Source organism: Antechinus flavipes, chromosome 2 (genome assembly GCF_016432865.1).
Source record: "Antechinus flavipes isolate AdamAnt ecotype Samford, QLD, Australia chromosome 2, AdamAnt_v2, whole genome shotgun sequence".
In the NCBI taxonomy this organism is placed as follows: domain Eukaryota; kingdom Metazoa; phylum Chordata; class Mammalia; order Dasyuromorphia; family Dasyuridae; genus Antechinus; species Antechinus flavipes.
This window is the reverse complement of record NC_067399.1, coordinates 37,041,725-37,067,882: the sequence shown is the minus strand read 5'-3', so window position 1 is coordinate 37,067,882 and position 26,158 is coordinate 37,041,725. Positions and strand designations below refer to the sequence as shown.

Genomic DNA, 26,158 nt, shown 5'->3' with positions numbered 1-26,158 from the left:
TTTCTGCAAAAACCTAAATTTCACATAATAAAATTACCCATTATATTTCCCATAATCCTCTCTCTCACTTGTTTGGTCAAATTTTCCCCTCATTCGTAGATCTGACAGGTAAATTTTACATGTGCTCCTAATTTGAATATGATATCACTCTTTAGGAATTTCATGTACCCACTCTGACTTTATTTTGGTATATGATATGAAATATTTGTTATGGCATTGAATAAATGAATTAATTTATGTAGAATTGTTACATTTATTATATTGGCTCAGTCTACCCATGAGCAATTAATATTTCTCCATTTGTTTAGATCTGTATTTATGTGAAAAGTGTTTTGTAATTGTGTTCATTTGGTCTCAATATTTGCCTTGGCAGATAGACTCCCTAGTACTTTAGATCTTCTCCATTTATTTTAAATGGAATTTTTCCATCTCTTCTCACTGGATTTGGTTGATAATATATAAAAATGCTAGCAATTTGTGTAGACTTATTTTATATCCTGAAACTTTGCCAAAGTTATTAATTCTGTGAACTAGTTTTTTAGTTGGTTCTCTTAAGGTTCTCTAAGTGTTCCATATTATTATTCACAAAGAGTGATGGTTTTGTTTCCTCATTGCCTATTCTTAGTCCTTCCATTTCTTTTCCTTGTCTTATTGTTATGGCTAGCATTGCTATTACATTATTGAATAATAATGGTGATAATGGATACTTTTACTTCACCTCAATCTTACAGAGAAGGATATTAGTTTATCTTCATTACATTTTATGCTTATTCTTGTTTTTTTAGATTAGATTTTACTTTTTTCAAGAAAAGATCAATTTACTCCAATGCTCCGCAGTACTTTAAATATTAAAGTGTTGTATTTTGTCAAGAGCTTTTTCTGTATCTATTGATATAATCATATGAATTTTTTTTAGGGGGGGCGGGGTTGTGTTTGATACAGTCAATCATGTTGAGAATTTTCCTAATATTGCACTAGTCTTCTCTTCTTGGTAAAAAACCCACATGGTCATAATGTCTGATCTTTGTGGCATATTGTTGTAATGTCTTTGCTAGTATGTTATTTAATATTTTTGCATCAATATTCAATAGGGATAGTAGTCTACAATTTTCTTTCTCTGTTTTTGCTATCTTTGGTTTAGGCATCAAAACCATATTTTTGATTTAAAGGGAATATGGTAGGACTCTTTTATGTATTTTTTCCATATAGTTCATATAGCATAAAAATTTATTGTTATATGTTTGGCAGAAATCATTTGTATCTATCTTTTTCTGGGGATTTTTTCTTAAGAAGCTCATTTATCATATTCAATCTATTTTTCTAAGATTTAAGTATTGCATGTCTTTGTCTTAATCTGAAAAATTTATATTTTTGTAAATATATACCCATTTTTCTTAGATGGTCAGTTTTATTGGTATATAATTGGGCAAAATGTTGTGCCATGATTCCCTTTAGTTGTCCTGCCTCAATTTCCTTGAATTGTTCTGCCTCAGTTCCTTGATTTGTTCTGCCTCAATCCCCCTGAATGCACCCCCCGCCCTTTCCTGCTCATTAGGGCTGAGATAATTAGAGTTGTAGAGATCTGGCCACTCTGGCATTCCAAAAGATAAAATTCCAGATGTCCTATCTCAGATAACTAATTGGCATCCTCCCAGTTTATCAGAATTTATGGTCCTTACACCCAGCCGTGTCAGAACTCAATTGATGGTCTCTTCTTGGAAATTCCCACTCAGTGTTCTGATCTAACTCTTGCCTTTGTCTATCCTGATCTCTGGAAACATATAATTCATTGGAATCTCACATTCCTTGCTCATGATGAGGCTGATATTGATACTGATGCCTTTGCTGAATGCTTTAAGACATTAGCCCTGAGACCAAAATGGATCCTTTGGTCCCAGAAAATCTCTCCCTCTCAGAAATCCAAATATTAAAAACTCTCTAATCTTTCTCTTGCCTCAGTTTCTCCAGCATTACAAAAAAGCTTCTTAAATTGCTTTAATTTTATCTTTATTGGTGGTAGCATTCCCTCTTTTGATTTTTGGTACTGGTAATTTAGTTTTTTTTTTCTTTAAAAAAATAATTTTATCTCCTTTATTATTTTTTAAAAATAAAACCAGGCTCTATCAGTTCAATGTTTTTCTTTTACTTTCAATTTTGTTAATCTTTCCTTTGATTTTTCAGGATTTTTCATTTGTTCCTTTTTTTAAAAATTGAATTCCTAATTCATTGACTTGTTTTTTCTCTTAAAAAATAATTTAAAGTTAGAGATATACAATTTCCCCTAAGCAATCTCACATATTTTGGTATGTTGGCTCACTGTTATTATTTTTAATGAAATTATTGTTTCTATGATTTGTTTTTTTGTCTCATTCATTTTTTAAGGATTATTTAGTTTCCAATTAGTTTTTAATCTATGCTTTCAAGGTACTTTATTGAATATAATTTTATTGCATTATAATCTGAAAAGGGTAGATTTAATATTCTTATTTTTCTGCATTTGTTTTTTATGGCCTAATACATGGTCAGTTTTTGTCAAGATAACATGTACAGTTGAGATATGTCCTTTCCATTTCGTTCTGTCATAACTAAAATTCTACTCATTTTAGATATCTCCATTGTAATTTTATTGTCTAATTTCTCTTATTTAATTTTTCCTTTTAAAGAACTAGGATGGTCTGCCACTTGGTTTTGATATTACTTAACTATCAGTCTCCTTTTATATTATTCTATCAATCAACTTTGGGTCAGATACAAAGTTAATATTAATAGAAGACTGGTTACTGGTTAGCTTAAAATTGCTGGAGGAATAGAATTGAACCCTGAATGAGAAAACAAATGAAAGGAAATAAAAAATACAATTTCCCCATAATACCACCATTAAACACTTAGCACCGAATTCAGCATATATAGTTGCTTAATAAATATCTCTTGACATAGCCGCTTAGACCTTGTGCTACTGGGTACTTGTATCAAATATCGGTATTATTTAATCGAGTAGCTAGATGATTCCGTGGACTCCAAGCTTGGAGGCATTCAAGGGCATGGCTAGTGTCTAGCAGGCAGGATTTGAACTCTGCTCTTCCCCTCTCTAGTCGCTAAAAGAGAATCTGCATGTGAGTTAGTTTGCCAATACATTTTGCTTCTGCTCCTTATTTTAAACAGACCCCTCAGTGGATTTCAGTGGAAAAGCTCTGATCCGGATTCAAGTGGACAATTCTGAGTATGATACTTCACAGCAGGAGGAATTAGGTGATTCCACATCTCATGACCCTCCCTCCGCAATTAACCCTTCATGGGTGGAACAAGGGGGAGGGAGAGAGACAGAAACACAGTCAGCTTCTCCTGTAAAGCAGAATTTAACAAGATTAGAAAAAACATTAATTAAGGCAAAAAATGAAGGAGAAGATATATCTGATTTTATAAATGCATATCCTGTGATTGAAGAGCTCAACTCCTCAGGTCAAAAAGAGAGAAAATACACTGCTTTTAATTTGGGAAAAATTAAAGATTTGAAAAAGGGTTGCACTCTTTATGGGGCTACATCATCTTATGTGAAGATGTTACTAGATAATTTGTCTTATGAAATCCTAACCCCGAATGACTGGAAATCCATAACGAAAACTTGTCTAGAACCGGGACAAAATTTATTGTGGCTTTCGGAGTTTCATGAATTATGTAGGATTCAAGCCCAACGCAATAGGCAAACAGGAGCTATTGTACAAGTTGCTTTTGACCAACTAGCTGGTGAAGGTCAGTATGCAGAGAGTTCAGAACAGATTTATTATCCCATAACAGTGTATGAGCAAATTTCTAAGGCTGCAATAAAAGCTTGGAATTCTCTCCCTGGACAGAAAGATGGAAATAATGCTTTCACAAAAATAGAGCAAGGTCCCAATGAACCTTTTGCAGATTTTGTGGGACGTTTACAAACAGCTGTAATAAGAACCATTGGAAATAATGCAGCCACAGAAATAATGACTAGACATTTGGCTAAGGAAAATGCCAATGAGGTTTGCAAGAGAATTATATGGGGGCTAGACAAAAATGCTTCTTTAGAGGAGATCATTAGATGCTGTGCCACAGTGGGCAAAATGCTTATTATACCCAGACTATGATGAACATGGAAAGACAAGGTCCTTCTTGGCAAAGGAATTATAGAGAAACTCGTCGATGTTTTCAGTGCGGAAAAATTGGACATCTAAGAGCCCAATGTAGAAATGGAGATAAAGTGAGAAGACAGGGTGAGAGAAAATCCAAAACCCCATGTCCAAAATGTAACCGAGGCTTTCACTGGGCCTCTAAATGTATATTGACCCAGAAGAATGAGAGGCAAGGCCCAGCTCCAAAGTATCAATCAAAGGACAGGTGGGGCATAATAGCAGCTGAGGTTACACCCAGAGAGACTTTAGAAATTCAGAACTCTGATGTCATCAACCAACAGAAAAGCAATCAGGATTACAGTTGGGAATAATACAGGCCTTTTAAGACAACAAGACAATATCCAATGCAAACAGCTCCAATGTAATTACCAGATGATGAGGAGAAATCCCAAACTTGGTAAATAGAAGGGAATTAGATTAACTGCTTGGGGAAGAGGATCTGCTTATATTTCCACAGATGAAGAAAGAATCAGATAGCTGACAATGAGACTGTCAAAAGGATTCTTAAAATCTTCAGAAATCATTGGGTTCCCTGAGATGAAAAATTGTTGATGAGACTTTTTGCAGTACTTCAGAGCTTACAGGAATTATTAGATTCCTGGCACATGAACTAATGGACAATGGATTGCTTATGGACTATTTCTAGGACTTATGGACATGTGTAAATCTTCAGGTTGATTCATGTTGTTACATTACTACTAACCTGTGTTATATTGCTATGTGCTTATGTAAATTATGTATAATGCCTCCCATATTGATGGATTTATGTATACCATGTATATCTGTTACAAAGTTCTGGCCCATATTGATGGATTTATGTGTACCCCCTCAGAAACCCCCTATGTTTTAAAACAAAAGAAAGGGGGAGATGTTGGAATCCTTACTAACTGCTAACTAATTAGAGTTGATCTAATCTTACAAGAAGATGTTTTGGGCAGAACCTGAAACAAGGTACTAAGTAGAACTACCCATAATCCCTCTCTCTGGAAGGGGCATAAATAGGCCAAGGGGCCAGTCGGAGAGTTCTTCAGAGGAAGATGCTACAAGTCGAGATTTCACTGGAATGACATGAAGACTGGAGCTGGCTGGAGGCTGAAGAAAAGCAGAGGCAGAGGCTGAAGGACCAGACCTTTGGATTTAAAGACATTTGGAGAGAGCTCTTGGAACCAAGCAGTTTTTGTTTTGTTTCTAGTTAAAAACAAAAACAAAACAAAAAAATCTCCCCTCTCTTCCCTTTAAAAAAATTTAAATATTTTCCTAATTTAAAATGTAACGTTTCAGAGAACCACAATGGCAACTCAGCTCTAAAGCAGAATTTGCCGCATGCCCAGAAAACCCAGGCGGTGTCACCTAAGCAGGGGTCACTGGCCACTGGGGGCGTAGGAGCGGGGGTGGGTGGGACAGAAGTGACACATGCGCAGACATTTGACAAGGCTTGCCACGTGGTGGGGAAGTGTCTTTCTATTGGCTGCGCAGCCGAAACTGTCTTTTACTTTTGACGTGTAGGTTTCTTCATTATCACATGACCCACACCAAAATTAAAAAACAACCACACTAAAAACCTAACCTTCCCTTAATTTATGTTTATAAAGCTGCCAACTTTCGCGGAGACGTGATTAGTCAATTCTCAGGCAAGACTTTCTGAACAAGGAACGCCTGCGCAGAAGGCGCCCACTGACGGCCATTTTCCAGCCTCACATCCCAAGATAAAAGTTCTACGCGGATTTAGCGTTTACTAGTTCTGATTGGCTGGATCCTGGTGAATTGTGGGAAATGTAGTTCAAGGCGATCTGCGCATTCGCAGTTCTTGAAATGAAGCAGAGAAAGGGTTTGATTTTTCCAGCTTTTAGTTCTTGGCGGGCCTTTGTGCCAGTGGGTGAGTCAGGGAATGTATATATGTGTAGGTGTGTGCATGTGTGTGTTTGTAAAGTTCCTGTTAGTGCGTGCTGGGCTGTGCTTGTGTGCAAGTGTCTCTGGGCAGGGATGTGCGCGTGCATGTATCCAGGGGTATGTACGTGTGCACAGGTGTGTCCGTGCACGTATGGAGGAGTACGTATGTTTGTGTGCAGAGGCGTGTCCGTGCATGGATACAACATGTGTGCGCGCGGTGGCGTCCGTGTGCAGAAGTGTACCGTGCATCTGTGCAGGTGCGTGTGTATCTGTGTGTGCCTGTGTGCAGGGGTGTACGTGTGCACAGGTGTGTCCGTGCACGTATGGAGGAGTACGTATGTTTGTGTGCAGAGGCGTGTCCGTGCATGGATACAACAGTGTGTATGTGTATGTGTGCGCGCGATGGCGTCTGTGTGCAGAAGTGTACCGTGCATGTGTGTGTGCGTGTGTGCAGGGGTGTATGTGTGCACAGGTGTGTCCGTGCACGTATGGAGGAGTACATATGTTTGTGTGCAGAGGCGTGTCTGTGCATGGATACAACATGTGTGCGCGCGATGGCGTCCGTGTGCAGAAGTGTACCGTGCATGTGTGTGTGCGTGTGTGCAGGGGAGTACGTGTGCACAGGTGTGTCCGTGCACGTATGGAGGAGTACATATGTTTGTGTGCAGAGGCGTGTCCGTGCATGGATACAACATGTGTGCGCGCGATGGCGTCCGTGTGCAGAAGTGTACTGTGCATGTGTGCAGGTGCATGTGTATCTGTGTGTGCGTGTGTGCAGGGGTGTACGTGTGCAGAAGTGTGTAGATGTGCGGTCATGCGTGGATGGTGTGTTCATGGTGTTGGGGAGCGCGAGGAGCCTCCCTCTGGGACGGAGAGAGGGAGAAGGATGTAGGAAAAGGCAGTGGAGGCCTCATGCCTACAAGTGTGGGACTGGAAATTTGAACCCAAGACTTGGCACCCCAAATGATGTGGAGGCTGACGGGGGAGAGGAGTTGAGGGCCCTTTAGGGACTTAAGGGAGTGATGAGTTTATGTTTTTTGTATCCCCAATTGGTGGGTTTGGTTTCCCAAGAGCCGGATAGAGAGAGAAGGGGACCCATCTAGGACAGAACCCCAGGGAACAGGACTGCGGTGACAGCGAACTCTGTAGCATCCTCACTCACACTTCTAGGAGACATCAAAAGAAATGAAGCTAGTCCTAGTGTAACCTTTTCTGGATGAAACCCCGCTGATTCTTCAACTTTTCTGCCTCCTAACCGTTCCCTGAAGACCTTCCAGAATTTTGCAAGGAATTAAGGTCAAGCTTGGGGATCTAGAGTTTGTAGATTCACTTCTTTTAAATTTTTCTGAAACTTGGGAAGCCATTTACCCCTGTCCAGTTTCCTGGCACCTCTCCAAGCTTCCCTCTTATTTTCTTCAGCTTCAACTTCAGAACTTCAGCATGTGGGCGAAACAGGTCGCTTGCTATTTTAACAATGAGATAAGATATTTTAGTCTGGGTGAGAGAGAAAGTTCCAGAAATTTTGAAAACAACTGATCAGCTTCTTCTCACTGTATTAGCTGTGTCGTGGCAAAGGCATCTCTAAATGAATGATGAGGTATTAAATCAAAATGAGAGCAAAAGGAGAAAACCAATATGGCAGAGATATGTCTAATGCAGGATGTTTTTGACACCTGGATGCAGGGGGGAGGTTTCTGGTATTGTCATAATTTTTTATCCAGATTAAAGTAGTGATAAGATACTTCCAGAGATTCCCCCCACCCTCAGCTTTTTCTTTTTGCACAGGAAAAGTTGTATCTTTATCTTTTTCACTTTTCAGGGGGTTTGGAGTAATTATTGGTAGGGGAGCCAGGTGTTATCTGTTACCTCTACTTCCAGATTTATTCTTTGAGAGTTTACCATTGTAATTGGTTGATGGGACAAAAGAGAGAAAAAAGGAAAAGGGGAAAGTATCTGATGTTGTGGCTACTTTGGAGTCAGAAATGGGACTCTTGTCTGGACTTCTTAAAAACTTCCCTTTGCTCAAGTTGTCGTGAACTGATACAAAAATCCTAGAGAAATTAGTTTGTTCACAAAAGTATTTTGTGGTGGATTCTTAACAATTTGGTCTGTAAACAATTGATGTAATTATTGATCCTCTTTCTGTAAGGATGATAGGGTGTGTGTGTGTGTGTGTGTGTGTGTGTGTGTGTGTGTGTGTGTGTGTATTCTATTAGTTTGGAAACAATTAGGTTGGAGGGTCTCTTCTGATTTCCTTCTTTCTCTTCAAGTCTGGTTTTTCAGTACTGTTCTTCTCCAAGAAAGGCAAAACTAGGAGGAGAAGAAATGACTTCTGTTCTCCTAACAGCTGGGTCCCAGGTGAGTTAAAGACTTTCTCTTTCCTGAAATGCTATCTCTATTCTCAAAGTATGGATACTTCTCTCTCCCTTGTCCTCTGTCTTGTGATTGCAGGGGCCTTAACTCATTTAAGTACCCTCAAAGACTAGCAATTTCTGACAAATTATAGAGTTCATAGATTCTTTTTGAGCTAAGAGGAATGTAATCCAACTCTTAATTTCATAATTCATGAAATCTTATCCTTTAGCATTTTCTTCTAAGTAGGAGTGTATTTATTTTGTAAGTTAGTAGTGATATTGTCCACTATGTATCAATTGACTTAGAGATAGAAGGAAACCAGGTGGGTTCTTTTTAGGGAGAAATGACTGAATAAATTGTGGTGTATGAAGGTATATTGTCCTACAAGCCATGATAAGTATGAAGATCTTGGAGAAACATTGGGAGACTTGTATGAATTGATGCAAGTCAAAAAATAACAGAATTTGAGAGTTGAAAGGGACCTCAGTGGCTGAATTTTGATGGAGGTGGCTCTTCTCAACAATGAGATGATCCAGACCAGTTCCAATGATCTTGTGATGAAAAGAGCCATCTACACCCAGAGAGAGGACTAGGGGAACTAAATGTGGATCACAATATAGCACCCTCTCATTTTGTTGTTGTTTATGTGCATTTCATTTTCTTTCTCATTTTTTCCCTTTTTGATTTGATTTTTCTTGTGCAGCAAAATAATTGTATAAATATATGCATATATTGGATTTAACATATTTTTTTTTACCATGTTTAACATATATTAGATTACTTGCTATCTAGGGGAGAAGGTGGGAAGAAGGGAAGGAAAAATTGGAACACAAGATTTTGCAAAGGTTAATATTGAAAAATTATCCATGCATATCTTTTGAAAATTAAAAAGCTTTAATTAAAAAAAAATAATGGGATCTTCACCTGGCTTGTAAGAATTATAATTTCCAAGTATAGGAAATGACCATTCCGATGTTCTCAATATGTAGGATGGACTAGAGTGAGAAGAGACTTGATGAGGAGGCCACTGGCAGTAATATAGGCAAGAAATAATAGGGACCTGAACTAAGCTGATAATCTTGTGAATAGAGAGAAGGAGTATTGATACTAATCTAATAGATGAATGAAGGTAATGCCTAGATAGAGGTTACCTGGATTTCATCAAAGCTTTTTTGAAAAAGTAAATTTAGATTGATATCATTGTTTTTTTACATAACTATAATCCTGTATCCATTTCCCTCCCAAAGAGCCATCCCTTATAGCAAATATTATTATTTTAAAATGTAAAGAGAGGTCTGAAAAAAAATCAGCATAACCATTACATCAAAAAAGTCTGTAAGTATGGGCAATGTCCAATATTTCTCTGTCTCTGCAAAGGGTTGGGATTGTGTTCTCATGCCTCTTTTTTTCTAGCTATAGAAAAATTTTCTATTTAATAGTTTAACATCCTTTTTTATGCTTGTATCAATTTATATTATTGTATATATTGTTTATTGGACATATTATTGGAGTGTATACATGTGCATTGGTTTTTTGGCACCATTTCATTGCATCAATTTGTGTAGATCATTCCACACTTCCCTCTATTCATTACATTTTTTTATGTCTTAGAGAAGTTATATTCCATTATATTCATGTTCCATAATTTGTTTAACCATTTCCCTATCTATGGGCATCTATTTTGTTTCCAGATCTTTGCTATCACAAACATTCTATTTTAAATATTGTGGTGTAGATGGGGACTTCTAATTAATGACTTCCTTTGGATAAGCCTAATAATGGAATCTCTGGCTCAACAGTTATATATATTTTAGTCCAAATTGCTTTCCAAAATAGTTGTACTGATTCACAGTTTCACTAGCAATGAACCAGTGTGCCTATCTTCCCCAGCTCTTCCCCAGTTTTGTTTTGTTTTTTTAACGATTCCCAGCTTTTGCTTTCTTTGTCAGTTTGCAGGATGGAAGGTAAAATCTCAGGATTGTTTTAATTTGCATTCCTGTTATTATTTGTGATTTGAAAAATCTTTCATATAATTGTTAAGTTTCTAATTTTTTTTTTTTTTTGAGAACTTTATATCCTTTGGCTTCTTGTATTGGGGAATAGCTTTCGGTTATATGTGTATACCCTTGTAAATCAGGATAATATTTGCCTTTCTATAATCTTGTGGTTGCTTTCTCATTTTCTCTGATTTTTTAAATTGAATTTTTCTTGGTACCTTTTTTTCTATATTGCTTATATTTCCCCTTGTATCTCAGTCAGCCCTCCTCATAGAGTTATCCCTTATAATAAAAAATTAAAAAAGGGAGGAAAAGTTTAGTAAAATTAACCAACTTATAGCACAAGTCTTTATTACATATTTACAGTATGTCCTTTACTTTGCAGATTCTGTTCTTTTCTTATTTGGGGTGAATCAGGACAGTATTTGTTATTATCTCAGTATCTCCCATTTTTCATAAACTTCCAGATATCAAATATGACTCACCAATCACACTTGTTGGCCTCTCAGCACTCAGGCAGGTTTTTCATCTGAGATATTTTAGATTCACAAAGGCAACTTGAGGGCAGAACAAGAAGAACAGAATACACAGTGCATATTATTAGAAGGAACTGTATGGCAAGAAACATGGTGGACTTCTGGGAAAGACCTGATGCTTCTGGCTAGACCAAGAGAGGTGATAGTCAAAGCAATCTAGGCCTCCTGGATAACTTGCTTAACCACTCAGTACTCAGGGGGAACTTTCTCTAAGGCAATTTTAGTTACAAAAAAAATATTGATTTACATTGATACAGGAAATTTTCCTGCAAGGGAGCTCCTCATAGGAGCAAAATAACAGGCCAGTACCATCCCTTGCTCTTGATTCTCACAAGTCCATAAAGCAGGTGTTATTTTTATGCTCATTTTACAAGTGAGAATAAGGTAGAAGTTGCAGATTTTTATTATTTTTATTTCTATTAATTAACAGGACAATATTGGCCTCAACTCCTAAATTGTGACACTCAGGATGGTTAGATGATAAATTAGAATCAAGTAGCTGACCAATGCTTAACTAACTAATGTGTGTTCAGCACAGACCTGATTATACTTGAAATATTTCAAATCCTGAAGGAAGCTAGTGATATGATTGTTCTCATTTGATTTCATCAGTTGTGCAGTTTGGGAGTTTCAAGTAATATGGATGATTCACTTTGGGTTCAGTATGAAAGCTCATTTGTAAGGCTGTCTTTGAGTGGCAAACTTTTTTATAATATTGAGTTTGTGTAATGTGAAGTAACAAATAAGTGAGCTCTTCAAAAATAGTAAAAATGGAATATTTAAAACCTTTAATGCTTTGAGGATCAGTGCTAACTTTACTTTTTGTCAACTTCATGTCTTCTTCTTATTCTCCATGAGTTTGTTCCCCAAGTGAGCAGGTTCTTGTTTGCTATTTCAGCTACCACTGACATTCCAAGATGTGGCCGTGGACTTCACCTGGGAGGAATGGAGGCTCTTGGCACCTTCTCAGAAGGACATGTACTGGGATGTAATGCTGGAGAACTATGAGAATTTTGTCTCCCTTGGTAAGGTCAGCTCTCCCCTAGACAGAATTATTAATTTCCCTTTTATTGTTCTTTCATTTCCTCTTGACTAACCGATGCCTGAAGGGCTACCCTTCTCATGGAGAGATGTCTTGACTGGGGTGGGGAGTGACTTCACAGGTTTTTGGTGTCCAGAGTCACTGGTGTATCTTCTCTCTGTATTTAAATGAAAGGTGTTTGCGTTGTATGATGAGAAATCAGCACTTTTATGGGGCTTCCCCTAAGGTGGAACTTTCACAACTTGGCTGTTCATTCTAGTCATGGAGTCTCCCTCAAAGATCCAGTATAGATCTTTGAAGACCTAAAATGTCTGTATCTTCTTAGAAAAGATTGAGATAATATAATTTTCTCCGAGTCAGTGATCCATCCCCCATGTTTTGTGGGAACATGTGCAGCCATCCGAGTCATGATAACAGGCTTCTAATTCTCTGATAAGCAAGAGAATTCTGAATTTTCTCTCTGATCTAAACACTTTATCATTTATTTTCCAATAAGGAGGCATTCCTATTTCCATACCAAATGTGATTTCTCATATGGAAAGAATAGAAGCACCATGGATGGCAGAGAGAGGAGTCCTGATTAGCACTTTCCTAGGTAAGTGAATGAAAAATAAACAGATGGGAAACACAGCAAACATCATTCTAGCTGGTGAGTAAAGCTTCTGGTCAGGGAGCTTTCCTTAGGCCTTTTAAGAGGAGCTATATTATAGTGTGTGAGAAGAAAGAAGAAGGAAGACATGAGATCCTCCCAGAGTAGTCAGTTTTTTGATGAAATGAAATGTTGACAGCCATGTGAAAGTTTTTTTGGACAAGATAGTATAGATTTTCAAAAGCAATAGGTTTTCTCAAAAAGTAGCCTGAGTATATGCAATATAGTATTAGCAGTAGGAGTATTTTGAGAGTTCAAAAGAACAGGTATTTAAGAATGAGTGATTTAGTAAAACTTTATTAAGAATTGGGTAACTATGCAGAGGAGGCAGTTGGAATTTGTGTAAATAGAGAGGGAAGGGAGAAGGCATTCTTGGCTGGAGAACTATCATGTGAAAGGCAAGCTATGCAAGAGTTTGATTGGAGCATATGTTTTGTGGAATCCTTGTGCAACTTCCTTGAGGAACTGAATTATCCTTTAACTTAAGTACATTGGGGTAATATAGCAGGTTGTTTTTTGTTTTGTTTTATTTTTTAAAGCAGGGAAGTGGTATGATGACATTAGTGCTGGGAGGAATGGGGGCTCTTGGAACCTTTTCAGAAGGACATATTTTGGGATGTGATGTTGGAGAACATATTGTAAAGTGTTGTTTGGAAGAGAAAAAAGCAGCAAAATTTTTTTGCTAATGATCTTCTAATTGTACCTGCATTGGTTTTGTTTATGCAAAATTTATCTAATTAAAATTGTATGTTTTATCTTCAATGATCCTCTTTTTAATTCCCTGTATGGTCATGGACTCTTCCCCTATCCACAGAGAGGAAAAATAATTTATTCCTGTCTTCTCAAATTTGTTTTAAAACATGACCTTTTATATTGAATTTTTATATCCATTTGGAACTTAACCTGGGTGTAGAATATTCTAAACCTAGTTTCTGCTCAGACTGCTTTCTAGTTTTTCCAGCTTGGTATTTTTCCCCCAAAATAGTGAGTTCTTACTCTAGTAACTCCTGATTAGCACTTTCCTAGGTAAGTGAATGAAAACTAAACAGATGGGAAACACAGCAAACATCATCCTAGCTGGTGAGTAAAGCTTCTGGTCAGGGAGCTTTCCTTAGGCCTTTTAAGAGGAGCTATATTATAGTGTGTGAGAAGAAAGAAGAAGGAAGACATGAGATCCTCCCAGAGTAGTCAGTTTTTTGATGAAATGAAATGTTGACAGTCATGTGAAAGTTTTTTTGGACAAGATAGTATTGAGGTATTTAGATTTACTAGGTTTATTTGTTTCACTGTGTTGCATATCTCATTAGTTTTACTGATTAACTTGTAACCAGTACCAAATAGTTTTGATGATTTTTGCTTTGTAGTATAGACTTCCTTCCTTGCCACTTAAAAAAAAAATTCCCTTTAGATTTTTGAGCATTTGTTCTTGTAAATGAAATATATTATTATTTTTTCTAGATCTTTAAAATAATATTTTGGTAGTTTGGTTGGCATGGCAAATGCTTTATTCCTAAGTGGTTATTGGCTTGAGAGGCTTTTCCCTGAATTTATCTGCAGATTATCGTGAAGATTATTAATCCTGAGTTTACAAAATTAATTTGTTTCTTCTTTCTGAAGATGGAGACATTATCCCTAAATTTCATGAATAAGGATATTCTGATGACATTTATAAATGCTTTCAGTACTGTGGAATATAATTTATTAAATCTGGGCAGCTAGTTACTCTGATACAGTATTTCCTTAATTATGTTGGGCTTCAGTTTCCTGATAACAATGACTGTGTAAATTTTTCAAGGCTAATCATGATTATTTTTAAAGGAAAAGATAATGTAGTCTTAGTATAAATCCCTTTGTTTTCTTCCACCATAGAGAATAAAGGTTATTTACACATTTATGTTGCTTTCAGATTCTCTTAATCAGAAGACAAGATGTGAAACCAAGGAGCCAACTCTAAAGAGAGAACCATTCCAAGGAATGCTTACAAAGTACAGCCCCTGGCAATCTACTTTGGAAGAAACTTATGCTCCTGATGTTGACTTAGATAGGCAGAAGGAAAAGCAAGAGAAACAGACTACGGAGGAAAAAATCACTAATGAATCTTCTACTGAATGTAATATATTTGGGAAAAACCTCATCCTGGGATCAGCTGTCATTCCTCAACAGAAAGTTTCTATAGGAGAAAGTATCTATAAATATGATACATTTGGAAAGAACTTAAAACAGGTTTTAGATCCATTTAAACATAAGAGAATTTCCATTGGGAAGAAACTTTGTAAGGATAGTAAATTCAAAAAGCCCTTCAGTTGCCAGACAAATATTATTCATTACCACAGAAAACATGTTCAAGGGAAACTTCATAAGTGTAATGAATATAACATAAATTTCAACAGCGTTACTGTTCATCAAAGAAATCACAGTGGAGTGAAACCCTATAGATGTGATGATTGTGGGAAAGCCTTCAGTAAGAAAGGGATCCTTAATAAACATAAGATAATTCATACTAAAGACAGACAATTGAAATGCAATACATGTGGGAGAACTTTCAGATACTACTCATGTCTTATGCGACATCAGAGAATGCATGCCAATGAGAAACCCTATAAATGTAATGAATGTGGGAAATGCTTTAGGCAAAGGGGAATCCTTAAGACACATCAAATAAGTCATACTAGAGAAAACCATTTGGAATGTAATCTATGTGGGAAGGGCTTCAGATACCGTGCATCTCTGAGGGTACATAAGAAATTACATAGTGGAGAAAAACCTTACATCTGTAGTGAATGTGGAAAAGCCTTTAGCCTTAAGGGAAATCTTAAAAGTCATGAAAGAATCCATACAGGTGAGATGTCTTTTGAATGCAATGAATGTGGAAGGGCATTTATCCTGAGGAGAGCTCTCAATAGACATAAGAGAGTTCATAGTGCAGAGAAACCCTATATATGTAATGAATGCGGAAAAGCCTTCAGGTGGTGTACAAATCTTAAAACACATAAAAGGACTCATACTGGAGAGAAACCCTATAAATGTGATGAATGTGGGAAAGCATATACTGATCATCAAAGCTTAATTCGTCACCAACTATTTCATGCTGGAGATAAAACTTTTCAATGTGATGAATGTGGGAAGGTCTTTACCCATAAAGCAAATCTTAAACGACATAAGAGATCTCATTCTGGAGAAAAACCCTACATATGCAATCAATGTGGGAAAGCTTTTATTGCAATGGAAAACCTTAAAAGACATATGAGAATTCATACTGGAGAGAAACCCTATAAATGTAGTGAATGTGGGAAAGCTTTCACCAGTCATCAAAGCCTAAATAATCATCAGGTATTTCATACTGGGAAAAAAACATTTCAGTGCAACGAATGTGACAAAGCCTTTACGACAAGAGCAAACCTTATTATACACAAGAGAGTTCATACTGGAGAGAAACCTTACGTATGTAATGAATGTGAGAAATCATTCAGTGTGAAGAGATCCCTAACTTTGCATAAAATAACTCACACTGGGGAGAAACCCTTTGAATGTAATGAATGTGGGAAAGCCTTCCGCCAGAAGGGAAGCCTTAAGAGACATAAAAGAATCCATACTGGAGAGAAACCATATAAATGTAATGATTGTGGGAAAGCCTTCACCAATCAAGAAAGCCTAACTTACCATCATAATCGGGAAAGACCCTTTCAGTGTAGTAAATGTGGGAAAGCCTTCATCCGGAAAGGAAAACTTAATAAAGATGCAATTACAGAAACAGAAACAAAACTCAATATCTGTTATAAATGTGAAAGAACATTTAACCTAAAGGGAAACCCTAAGACACATAAAATAACTATAGAGAAACATTCTGAACATAATTAATAACTTAGTGGATCTTAGGAGGAAGATGAGCCTTAAAATCTCATTCTGCCACATAACTCCAATTGGAGCTTGGGGACCATTGTATAAGAAATGCTTATTCAGGGACAGGGTAATGATTAAGGTTATAATGGGGGTGGTAAGGAGTTTTTTTAAACCCCATATCATGTAGTTAACTACCACCATGGACTTAAAATCATCATTAGACTCCAGTATTCAAAAGAAAACATTTAAATCTGTGTGAATTCAAGTGGCTTTTATTAGTTCCCTAGATGATTGTGGTGTGTTAATCCCAAGCTGTGCACTCCTTACAAGAGCATCAGCCTGACCTTGCCAGGGAAAGGCTTCTGAAATCTGCACCCCAGGAGATGGGAGCAGAACATTAAGTAGTGATTAGGGCTTAAATTCAGAGTATACTCAGTAACAATAAGGTGTCAGAAACAATACAGTCCAGGTTTGAAACGATAATCAATGGGGGTGGTGTGGTGCATGGTGGAGGGCATCCAACAGAGAACAGTTTGGTTTAAATTATCAGAAGGCATCGGCCATTCTATAATATTGGAGATGTGCGTTGCTCCAACCTTATTTATGCCATGTTCACACCAGTACTTCATGTATTTCCTTTAATGTATTCCCTAGACAAATATTTACTACATGTGTCGTTTATGTGTTTCTTGGTCATATGTGTGGACAGAGTGGTGAGTCTATGCTCAGGAAAACGTGAGTTCAAATCCAGCCTCAGATACTTACTAATGGTCTTACCCTAGGAATTGTTTATTCTCTGTCTGCCTCAGTCTTTTCATTTGTAAAATGTGGATAATAATTGTACCCACCTCCCAGGGTTGCTATGAGGATCAAAAGAGATACTAATTGTAAAGTGTTTAACACAGTACCTGGCACATAATATGTAACTATATACATGCTATTTATTTATTTATTTATTATTATTGATGCTGTTATATGTTTTCTGCTTATACTTCCCAATTGCAATTGTGGTAACCTATGGGAAAACCTCATGTGTGCATGGGGGTATCTTATTACAACATTTACTATACTATTTAATTAAATATCTTTTTAAAAATGTGTCTTCAGAATGAATACTGATCCATAGGGTCCCTCGAACCTAGGAAAAAGGTTTTTTGGGCCTTTATTAGAACATATATACCTTTCTTCCTTTCATACACAAAAAAAGACTTGAAAGCCTCTCTGTTCCATGTACATGTACACGTACAAGGGAAATATTAGAGAAAATCTTGACAATAGAATTGTTTAGAAGTGGAATAGACTGCTCCTGGGGCTAAGTGGATTCCTTACCACTGATAATTTTAAGTAGTTGTTGGATAATTACTTGTCAGATGTTACAGAGCATATTCCTATTCAAGAATGAGTTGGAACAGATAATTTCTAGGCCCTTCCTAATTTATATCAAATGAGATCCTTAAATCTTGAAATACATGTAACTTGGATTAAATGAGGTAATACTTGTAAAGAACAAAAGAAAACAAAGTAGATACTGACTTTGGTTTGATCATTGATTAGTTGCTGATTTAATACCAATACTATTGTTGATGAAGGTGATACTTTTCTCATAACAATAAAATTTCATACAAAAACCCAAGCCGAAAAAAAAAGGGCCTCTGAAAAAAATTAGACACACCAGATGGTTGTTTGGGCATATCTAACCTTTGATAAGTTGCTGACCTTTTATAAGTCAACCTTTGAAAATAGAAATAGGGGCAGATAGGTGGTGCAGTAGAGTACTAGACCTAAAATCAGGAGGACCTAAGTTTAAATGTGACCTCAGACACTTAACATTTCCCACCTGTGTGACCCTGGGCAAGTTAATTGACCCCCATTGCCTTAGCAGAAAAAAAAAAATAGATACTATATTAGATTGCTTCCTATCTTGGAGACAGGACAGGGGTGGAGGAAGAGAAAGAGTTGTAAAACAAAGTTTTGCAAAAGTGAATGTTGAAAATGATCTTTGCCTGTATTTGGAAAAATACTATTAAAAAGAAAATAGAAATAGAAACCCTTGTAGAAAAGAAACTTTCAAGTGCTTGAATTACTGCAGTAATAGAAGGTGCCAGAAGAATCATTCAGAATGGTCACTATAAGGCAATGGTATCCAAATCAAATGGAGATGACATAGTGACTTAGAAAAAGAAATTAACATCAGCTATGCTGTATATTTATTTTGTTAAATATTAACCAATTATATTTTTCTCTGCTGCTGGGAAAGGGGTTGCCTTCGGCTCTGAGGCAAAAAAAAAAAAAAAAGTACTTTTAGTACTCTTGTTCTGATTTTATTCTGCCTTTTTTTCCCTCTGGGCATTTCAATTTTTTTTCCTCTAATTTTATTTTTATTTTCCACAAGTACATGTAAAAACCAACATTTTTAAAGGAGTTGCACATATACATTCTTTATTTACATGTTTCCTTATGAATCATGCTGGGAGAGAAAAATCAGATTAAAAGGGTTTTTCCTTTTTAATGAGGAAAAAAAAAAGAAGGGAAAAAAATTGAACATAGCATGTGTTGATTTACATTCAGACTCCATGTGTCTTTCTCTGGATTCAGATGGCATTTTTCATCCAAAGTTTATTGGAATTGCCTTGAATCACTGAATCACTGAGAACCAAGTCTGTTGTAGCTGATCATTGCACAGTTCTGCTGTTGCTGTGTACAATATTTTCCTGATTCTGTTTTTTTTCACTCACATACTCTAGTCTTCAAAGTACTATTATTATTTTATTATAGCCACTATGGGAAGAAATGATATCTACTGGAGAACAATAGCAAGACAAAATGTGCTAGAATTCTTAGCAGCTCATATTTTTAGTTTTAAATGATCCAGTTACTACTAAAGAGGAAATGGTAGTAAACAACATACTATATGTGGAAAGGAAGGAGAAAGGAAAAGATATATGTGTACGTATTTTCTTAATCATGTTCTATAAAAGGAAAATTGAGCCATATGGTCCAAAGTTCAGTAATGCAATGATCAAATTGAGAGTGTACAATTTGCACCTTGCTTAGTTTTAACTTGCTTCAGTAGACAGTACCCCTCTAATAATTAAGGTAAAATTTTCCTTGTTTATTTTGATAGGCTGGGAAATTTTCCAAAGTGCCAGGAATTGAATGATATGAGAAGGAATGAATTTGATAAATTAAAGAGATCATGGAGTTCTAGCTTATCCCTCTGAGAAGGAACTGTTTGGAGAGGAGATAAGGAGATGCCTCAGCTTCAGCTGTGGAAAAGCTCCCTTCACTTTCTCTCCACATCCATTCCCCTTGATGGTAACATGTTATACTGGAAATGCAGACAGTCGGAAATAGTGAACTTCCAGTTTTGAAATACAAATATACTTATTGTTATCTTCCTTAGAGGTCCAAGAGCTAAGTAAGTAGCAAAAGAGGGTAATTTCCCTATATATTCTACTAGAAAAAAAGAAAGGAAATGGTTGAAACCAATAAGAAATCCAGCCCAAATGCAATGAAAGGAAATCAAAGAAATAGAAGAAATGGTGTGGTCTACCTAAGCAGACTAAGTATCAGAAGTAAAAGAGATGAGAAAATAAACTATTAAATATACCTAGAGACAGCTCCAAATGTATAAACAGTGGAAACAAGGAATTTAAGTTAAGATTAGCAATGCTAATTAATGGATAACCATGAGAATCTCTTATTGGGACCTATCTCCTTATGGAGCGATACAAATGTTCTGGCTCCTTGCTGGGTCTTATTATTACTCCTTCATGAATAGGGACTTGAGTTAAAAGTGATTGTCTACTGAGGGACTTGAAGCAATTAGGACACCAGGTGGTTAATTGTGTGAATTGACTAAATCATGCTGACTCCATCTTGTGATTCATTTCTGGAGCTATCCCAGTTCCCTTTCTACCCAATTATGGGATTAGTCTAAATTCTGCCCTGTGTGTGTGTGTGTGTGTGTGTGTGTGTGTGTGTGTGTGTGTGTGTAGGGGGAAATTTATTCATTTGTGAGAAAACTTTATTGCATTGTTTAAACCTAGCCTTTTGAGACTGAAAAACTGGACTACCTCTCCTTGCAGCTTAGGGACCCTTAATCCAAGTCCTAGGTTATGCTGACCAGAAACTCAATTAAGCAACCCTTATACTGATCAATCAGTTATTGTTTCCATATTCCTTTGATTGTTTAGAGATATCTGGAGATGGGAAGAAGTGCCTCAGCTCCTTTTCTGATTTCAGGGAATTGCACCTGTTCACTCTCTCCCAAATTCCTAATCTTTCCTCCAATTAGAAATCAAATGATCTAATGCTTCAGTGTTTCCTTTTAATTTATGGTCTTATTGAATTGTTCTCCTTGTATTTGGGTACAGTTCTAAGTTGAAGAAGAGACCTACCTTGTCCTAGTTTTTTGGATAATTGGTATGCATGCTTAATAAATCAACATGCTCAGAAGATTAAACTTTGGTTTTTCTCAGTCATTTCATCTTCTACTGCTACATCACAAAGAGAGAGAATATAGAATATCATAAAATTATGGAAATGCTGCTATCTGCTTTCTCTTTGCGATATTTTCAGTACTTTCTCTCCCTTGGAAGTATAGTCTCTTCCATAGAGAAGGACTGAGAACCCACTTCTTGGTGGAAAAGACAGCTATAGAGAATGTTTTTTTTTTTTTTGTTGTTGTTGTTGTTGTTGTTTGTTTAGTTGTTTGTTTTTGCTGAGGCAATTGGGTTTAAGTGACTTGCCCAGGATCACACAGCTAGGAAGTATTAAGTGTCTGATGTCACATTTGAACTCAGGTCCTCCTGACTTTAGGGCTGGTATTCTATCTACTGCGCCACCTAGCTGCCCCTATAGAGAATGTTAGAAGCTAAATTTTCTGACAAACACTTGAGTAAATTAATTATATTAGATTTTTTTTTTAAATCAGGATAATGGTAGTACAGTGGATAGAGCACCAGACTTGAAATCAGGATACTCTTCATTATTGGCTCAAATGACACTCAGGATACTTAAAGGTTATGTGACCCTGGGTAAGTCATTTAACCCTATTTGTTTCAGTTATTCATTTGTAAAATAAGCTGCAGAAGGAAATGGCAAACCACTCCATTACTTGAAGAAAACTTCAAGTGGGATCATGAAGAGTCACACGTTACTGAAATGACTCAACCACAAAAAGTAAATAGAAGCATCTATAATCTTTTCCACTTAGTCCAGGACCACACAAAAAAGACTGCCAGAATGCCGAGGAAACTGTAAATTAAAGCAAGCCCATAGGTGGAAGGCATGTACAAAATCACCCCAAAGTGCTTTATTTATTTTTTGAAATTTGAGATTTCTATTTTGTTGTTTAGTTAATATTTTAAAGGTTTTTTTTTAAGTTATTGCTTTTCTCTTTGCTTTTTTTTTTTTTTAGTTGCATGCCCAGTTTCCTAATATGTTCTTTCTTTCTCTTGTTGATGAACCTGTTTAGGAATGTGGATTTTCCCATAAAGATCAATTTAGCCACATCTACAAAGTTTTTAGCATGTTGTCTAATTATCAAGTTATTAGTCAAATTTTTCTAGTTAAATTTCCAAAAAATTTCCATTTCCAGTTCTTTGACTCATCAGTTCTTTAGAATTAAATTATTTAGTCTTTAGTTGATTTTAATCCATTCTTCAAAGTCTATTTGTTAAATATAAATTTTATCATATGGTAGTCAAGAATTTCACCCAGGAAGAATGGAAAGGAATAAAGGCTAGCATAGTATAAAATGTCAAAACTATACTACAAAGAAGGAATTGTTAAAATAATTTGATAAAAAGTTACACAATAGAGGTCAGTCAACGGAACAGCTTAAATATTACGTACAAAGCAAATGAACATAGTAGCACAGTGTTTGATACAAAATATGCAAAATCTCTGGAGAAAGATTCATTATTTGATATCAACTAGAAAGCAAGCTTGGAGAAGTTAGGTACAGAAAAATACCTCACACTGTATTTAAAACTAAGCTCCTGAGGCAGTAGGTGGAGCAGTGGATAGAGCACTGAAGTCAGGAGGACCTGAGTCAAAACTGGCTTCAGATCCTTTACACTTCCTAGCTATGTGATCCTGGCCAAGTCACTTAACCCCAATTATCTCAGCCAAACTCCACCAAAAAACTAAGCTCCAAATGGATATGGGTTAGATATAAAAGGTCACATCAAGGAAAGATTTAATGACTAAATGACAGAGATCACAGAAGTCACAATTTTGATTGCATGGAATTAAAAAAAAAACTTTTGCATAAACAAAACCAACATATTAAAATTGTGTTGGAGATAATGGGGGAAAGAAAAGAAATCTCTGGAAAAAATTTCTCTGATAAGTCTCATAATTCAAGATATAAAAAGGATTGATTCGTGTGTGTGTGAAAACAAAAACCATTCCCTAATAGATAAATGGTCAAAAAATATGAAGACAATTTTTAGAAAAAGAAATCCAAGCTACAAAATCTCTATCAAAAAATGTTCCAAATCATTCTTTGAAACAATATGGAAGCTCTATCTCACAACCATCAGATTGGCAAAGTTGATAAAGGAAAATGAAAATTGTTCAAGAAACTTTGGGAAAATAGGTACAGCAATGCATTGTTGTTTGAGTCATGAACTGACTTAGGCATTCTGGAAAACAATTTGGAATATGCCCAAAATGTCACTAACTTTTGTTAGCCTTTTGACCTGGCAACATTGGGCTTATTCGTCAAAGAAATAAAAGAACTAGAAATTACGGACATATCCACCAAGTGGTTAATGGTCGAATGTGAAGTTAATGGAATTCTATGGAGGTGAAAGAAATGAAAAAAAATCATGGTTTCAAAGAAACCTGGGAAGACTTGTATAAATCAGTGAAGTGGATAAAATGAGAACAATTTGTTCAGTTAAAAAGATATGATGAAAAACAGGTTCCTCATCCTCTTTCTCCCCAAAATAAAAGGAATAGACAAGAAAAAGAAGTAGGGAAAGGGGAGATGTTATTAAAGCATTTTAAAATGCAAAGAAAAAAATGGAAGGCAGATAGATTGAAAGACAGACTGAAGGATTTTGAAAGTTACATGTTGAATTTATTATATTGTTAAAAAGAAAAGCAAGCTGTACATAATTGAGGGTACCATTTCTATATACAATAATTTTTTTCTGGACCACTAGTTATACAGAAATGCTCAATTTATTTGCTTTTTATTAAGTTCAAAGTTTTAAATAACACAATAAACAAAAAAATAAATTTACTACCCCTTTCTACTTCTTAAACCATAAATTTGTCATATTTGTGCCCCAGATTTTGTGATCAGACTAAAAAGCATATAGTTATGGTAAATCCCACTAATTAATATTATGCATTATCTTGGGGCAAATTGTTTCTTATATTATTCCTGATTGTTGTTATTTTCTGATTTAAAAATTATTTCTCCAGCCTTTCACCACTGGCATTATACTTGTTGGTTTCTTGTTTTTGAATGTATCAACACTGACATCATTTTCTTCCCTTCTTTTCTCTTCCTCCACAGCCCAGTGCATTATGCACTAGAGTCTAGAAGCATTAGACTTTGTACAAAAGGCACACTTTGTATAACTAAGCTTTTAAGATGATGAAAATGTTGGCTAACATAAATCTCAACTGCCTTTGAATTTTAGTTAGAACTCAGGTCTTCTAGAACTAAGAAAATATGAAATGGACTTTTCCTTTCAGAAGACAAAAGCCTATTTGTTCAGTAGGACTACACTGAAGGACAGGACCTAAGGGTAAGGTGAAGAACTTAACACATGTCGAAAAGAAGCTGATACTGAGGGACTCCAGTGAAATTCAAGCTTAAAAAAAAGCCACGAATAAAGGTAGTAGGGGTAATCATTTTGGTCTACTTTTTTTTTTTTTTTTTGAGAAAGCCTTGACTTTGTCAAGGAAAAAGACACAAATTGCTGGAAATCTCTATGTGGATAGGAAATTTCTTAGGCCCTTAAAGAGATGGGGATAATCATGCTTCCTTTCCCACTATGACCTAGCAATTACATACACACATTCATCACTTACCATATTCTACAAATACCATCTTAACTGTGTTACCCTACATTCCCACCTTTCTCCTATCATTTCACAAATATTCAATTCAATATGTATGATCAAAAAATGCTAGATCGAGATATTTAAGTACAATATAAAGTTTAAATTTAATGTATAATGTTTAAGTATAATGTAAAATGAAATCCTACTTACTGTCTCACATATGTTTTCACTTGATGTAGGAGGTCTGTTTTCTTTTTAAAGGATATCTTGCAGTATTTGATCCATGACATTTTTAAAAAAAAAATTGATATAACATCCTTCATAAGTCAAATAAACCTCCCTACAAAATAGTTTATCAATTGCTAATGTATCAATTGCTAACAAAAAGGAAGGGTAGCTAGGTGGTGCATCTAGTCTAAATTCAGGAAAGCTAATCTGAGTTCAAATCTAGCCTCAGACATTTACTGTGTAACCCTAGGCAAAACTTTTAACCGTTTGCTTCAATTTTTTGTCTATATAAATAACCTAGAGAAAGAAATGACAAATCACTCTGGTATCTTTGCCAAGAAAACCCCAAATGAAATCATAATGAATTGGACACAACTGATATGATTCAAAAACAAATTGGGGAGAAGGGCCTTTAACCAAACATGTAGTATTAATACTTCTATATTTTACTAACTTGTTACCTAACCATTTTACTTTATATTATTATCATAGATTGTTTTTTTTTTCTTCCTTTCCTACTATAGAATATATCTACACACTACTTCATCAACATTATTTCCTTTAAGATCTTCTGGTTAGGTTCATAATCAATTCATGGGATTTGAAAATAGAGAAACAACATTCATAGACATCTAGTCTAACTTATAATAACAACAACAAAATAAAAAGAATTACCAGTTTGACTCTTGGTTGAAAGTTGTAGTCTGAAGGTCCCCTTCAGGACCAAGTCATGACTAGAATCTTTTGAGGATGTCTATAGAATCTCTTATTAATCTTTTTTGGAATTATGGACATTAAGCTAGTTATTCACTTCTCCCTCTAAATCATCTTTCTCTATATTGGGTTTCACTCATTCTCCCAATTTTCCCATCCTACTTTGTTTCAATCGTATATTGTCTTTGCCCTTAGGACTTTCCTACTAGCATATTTTCCTAGTCTAACCACTTGAAGTCAAATAAAAGAATCTAAGTTGGGAAAGATTTTATAGGGTATGTAGTCCCTTTATTGTACCTACATAGTAGCTTCTGTTATATCTTGAGAAATAAAAAAAAAAATAGTGGATAACACAATGTATGTCCCTGAGCCAGGAAATCCAACTTCAATTTCCACCTGAGACACAAGCTGTGATCCTGGACAAGTCACCTGAAATATCTGCTTCAGTCTCTTCATCTGTAAAATGGAGATAATTAAAGCACCTACATCCCTAGATTGTTTGTGTATGAGATACTTATTTCAAATAATATTTCAAAACCATAAAGTGCTATATAAATGGCAGCTTTTGCACTTAGCTAACTATGATGGAAGATCATCTGGATCTTCCATCTACCATTTAGGACCACTAGTGTTAGGGAAACTATTAACTCCTGAAGAAGTCTACTCTGCCTTTAGCTGGGTCTATTGTCATGCTTTCCCTTAATACAATAACTTCC

At 35.9% G+C, this 26,158-nt stretch overlaps 1 protein-coding gene across 1 annotated transcript; it reads left to right on the top strand.

Moving 5' to 3' along the window:
- Positions 1-8,319: 8,319 nt before the first annotated feature.
- Positions 8,320-17,565, top strand: LOC127547524 (zinc finger protein 260-like). The gene is made up of 4 exons (XM_051974441.1): positions 8,320-8,408; positions 11,837-11,963; positions 12,477-12,575; positions 14,536-17,565. The coding sequence occupies exons 1-4, from the start codon at positions 8,376-8,378 to the stop codon at positions 16,485-16,487; spliced, it is 2,211 nt and encodes a 736-aa protein (XP_051830401.1). The 5' UTR covers positions 8,320-8,375; the 3' UTR covers positions 16,488-17,565.
- Positions 17,566-26,158: the final 8,593 nt, after the last annotated feature.

Excerpts from the sequence above, each read along its gene's own strand:
- LOC127547524 (XM_051974441.1), top strand. The coding sequence starts at position 8,376 with ATGACTTCTGTTCTCCTAACAGCTGGGTCCCAG. Across the intron at positions 8,409-11,836 it reads TCCTAACAGCTGGGTCCCAG|CTACCACTGACATTCCAAGA; the intron begins GTGAGTTAAAGA and ends TTGCTATTTCAG. Across the intron at positions 12,576-14,535 it reads CCTGATTAGCACTTTCCTAG|ATTCTCTTAATCAGAAGACA; the intron begins GTAAGTGAATGA and ends TGTTGCTTTCAG.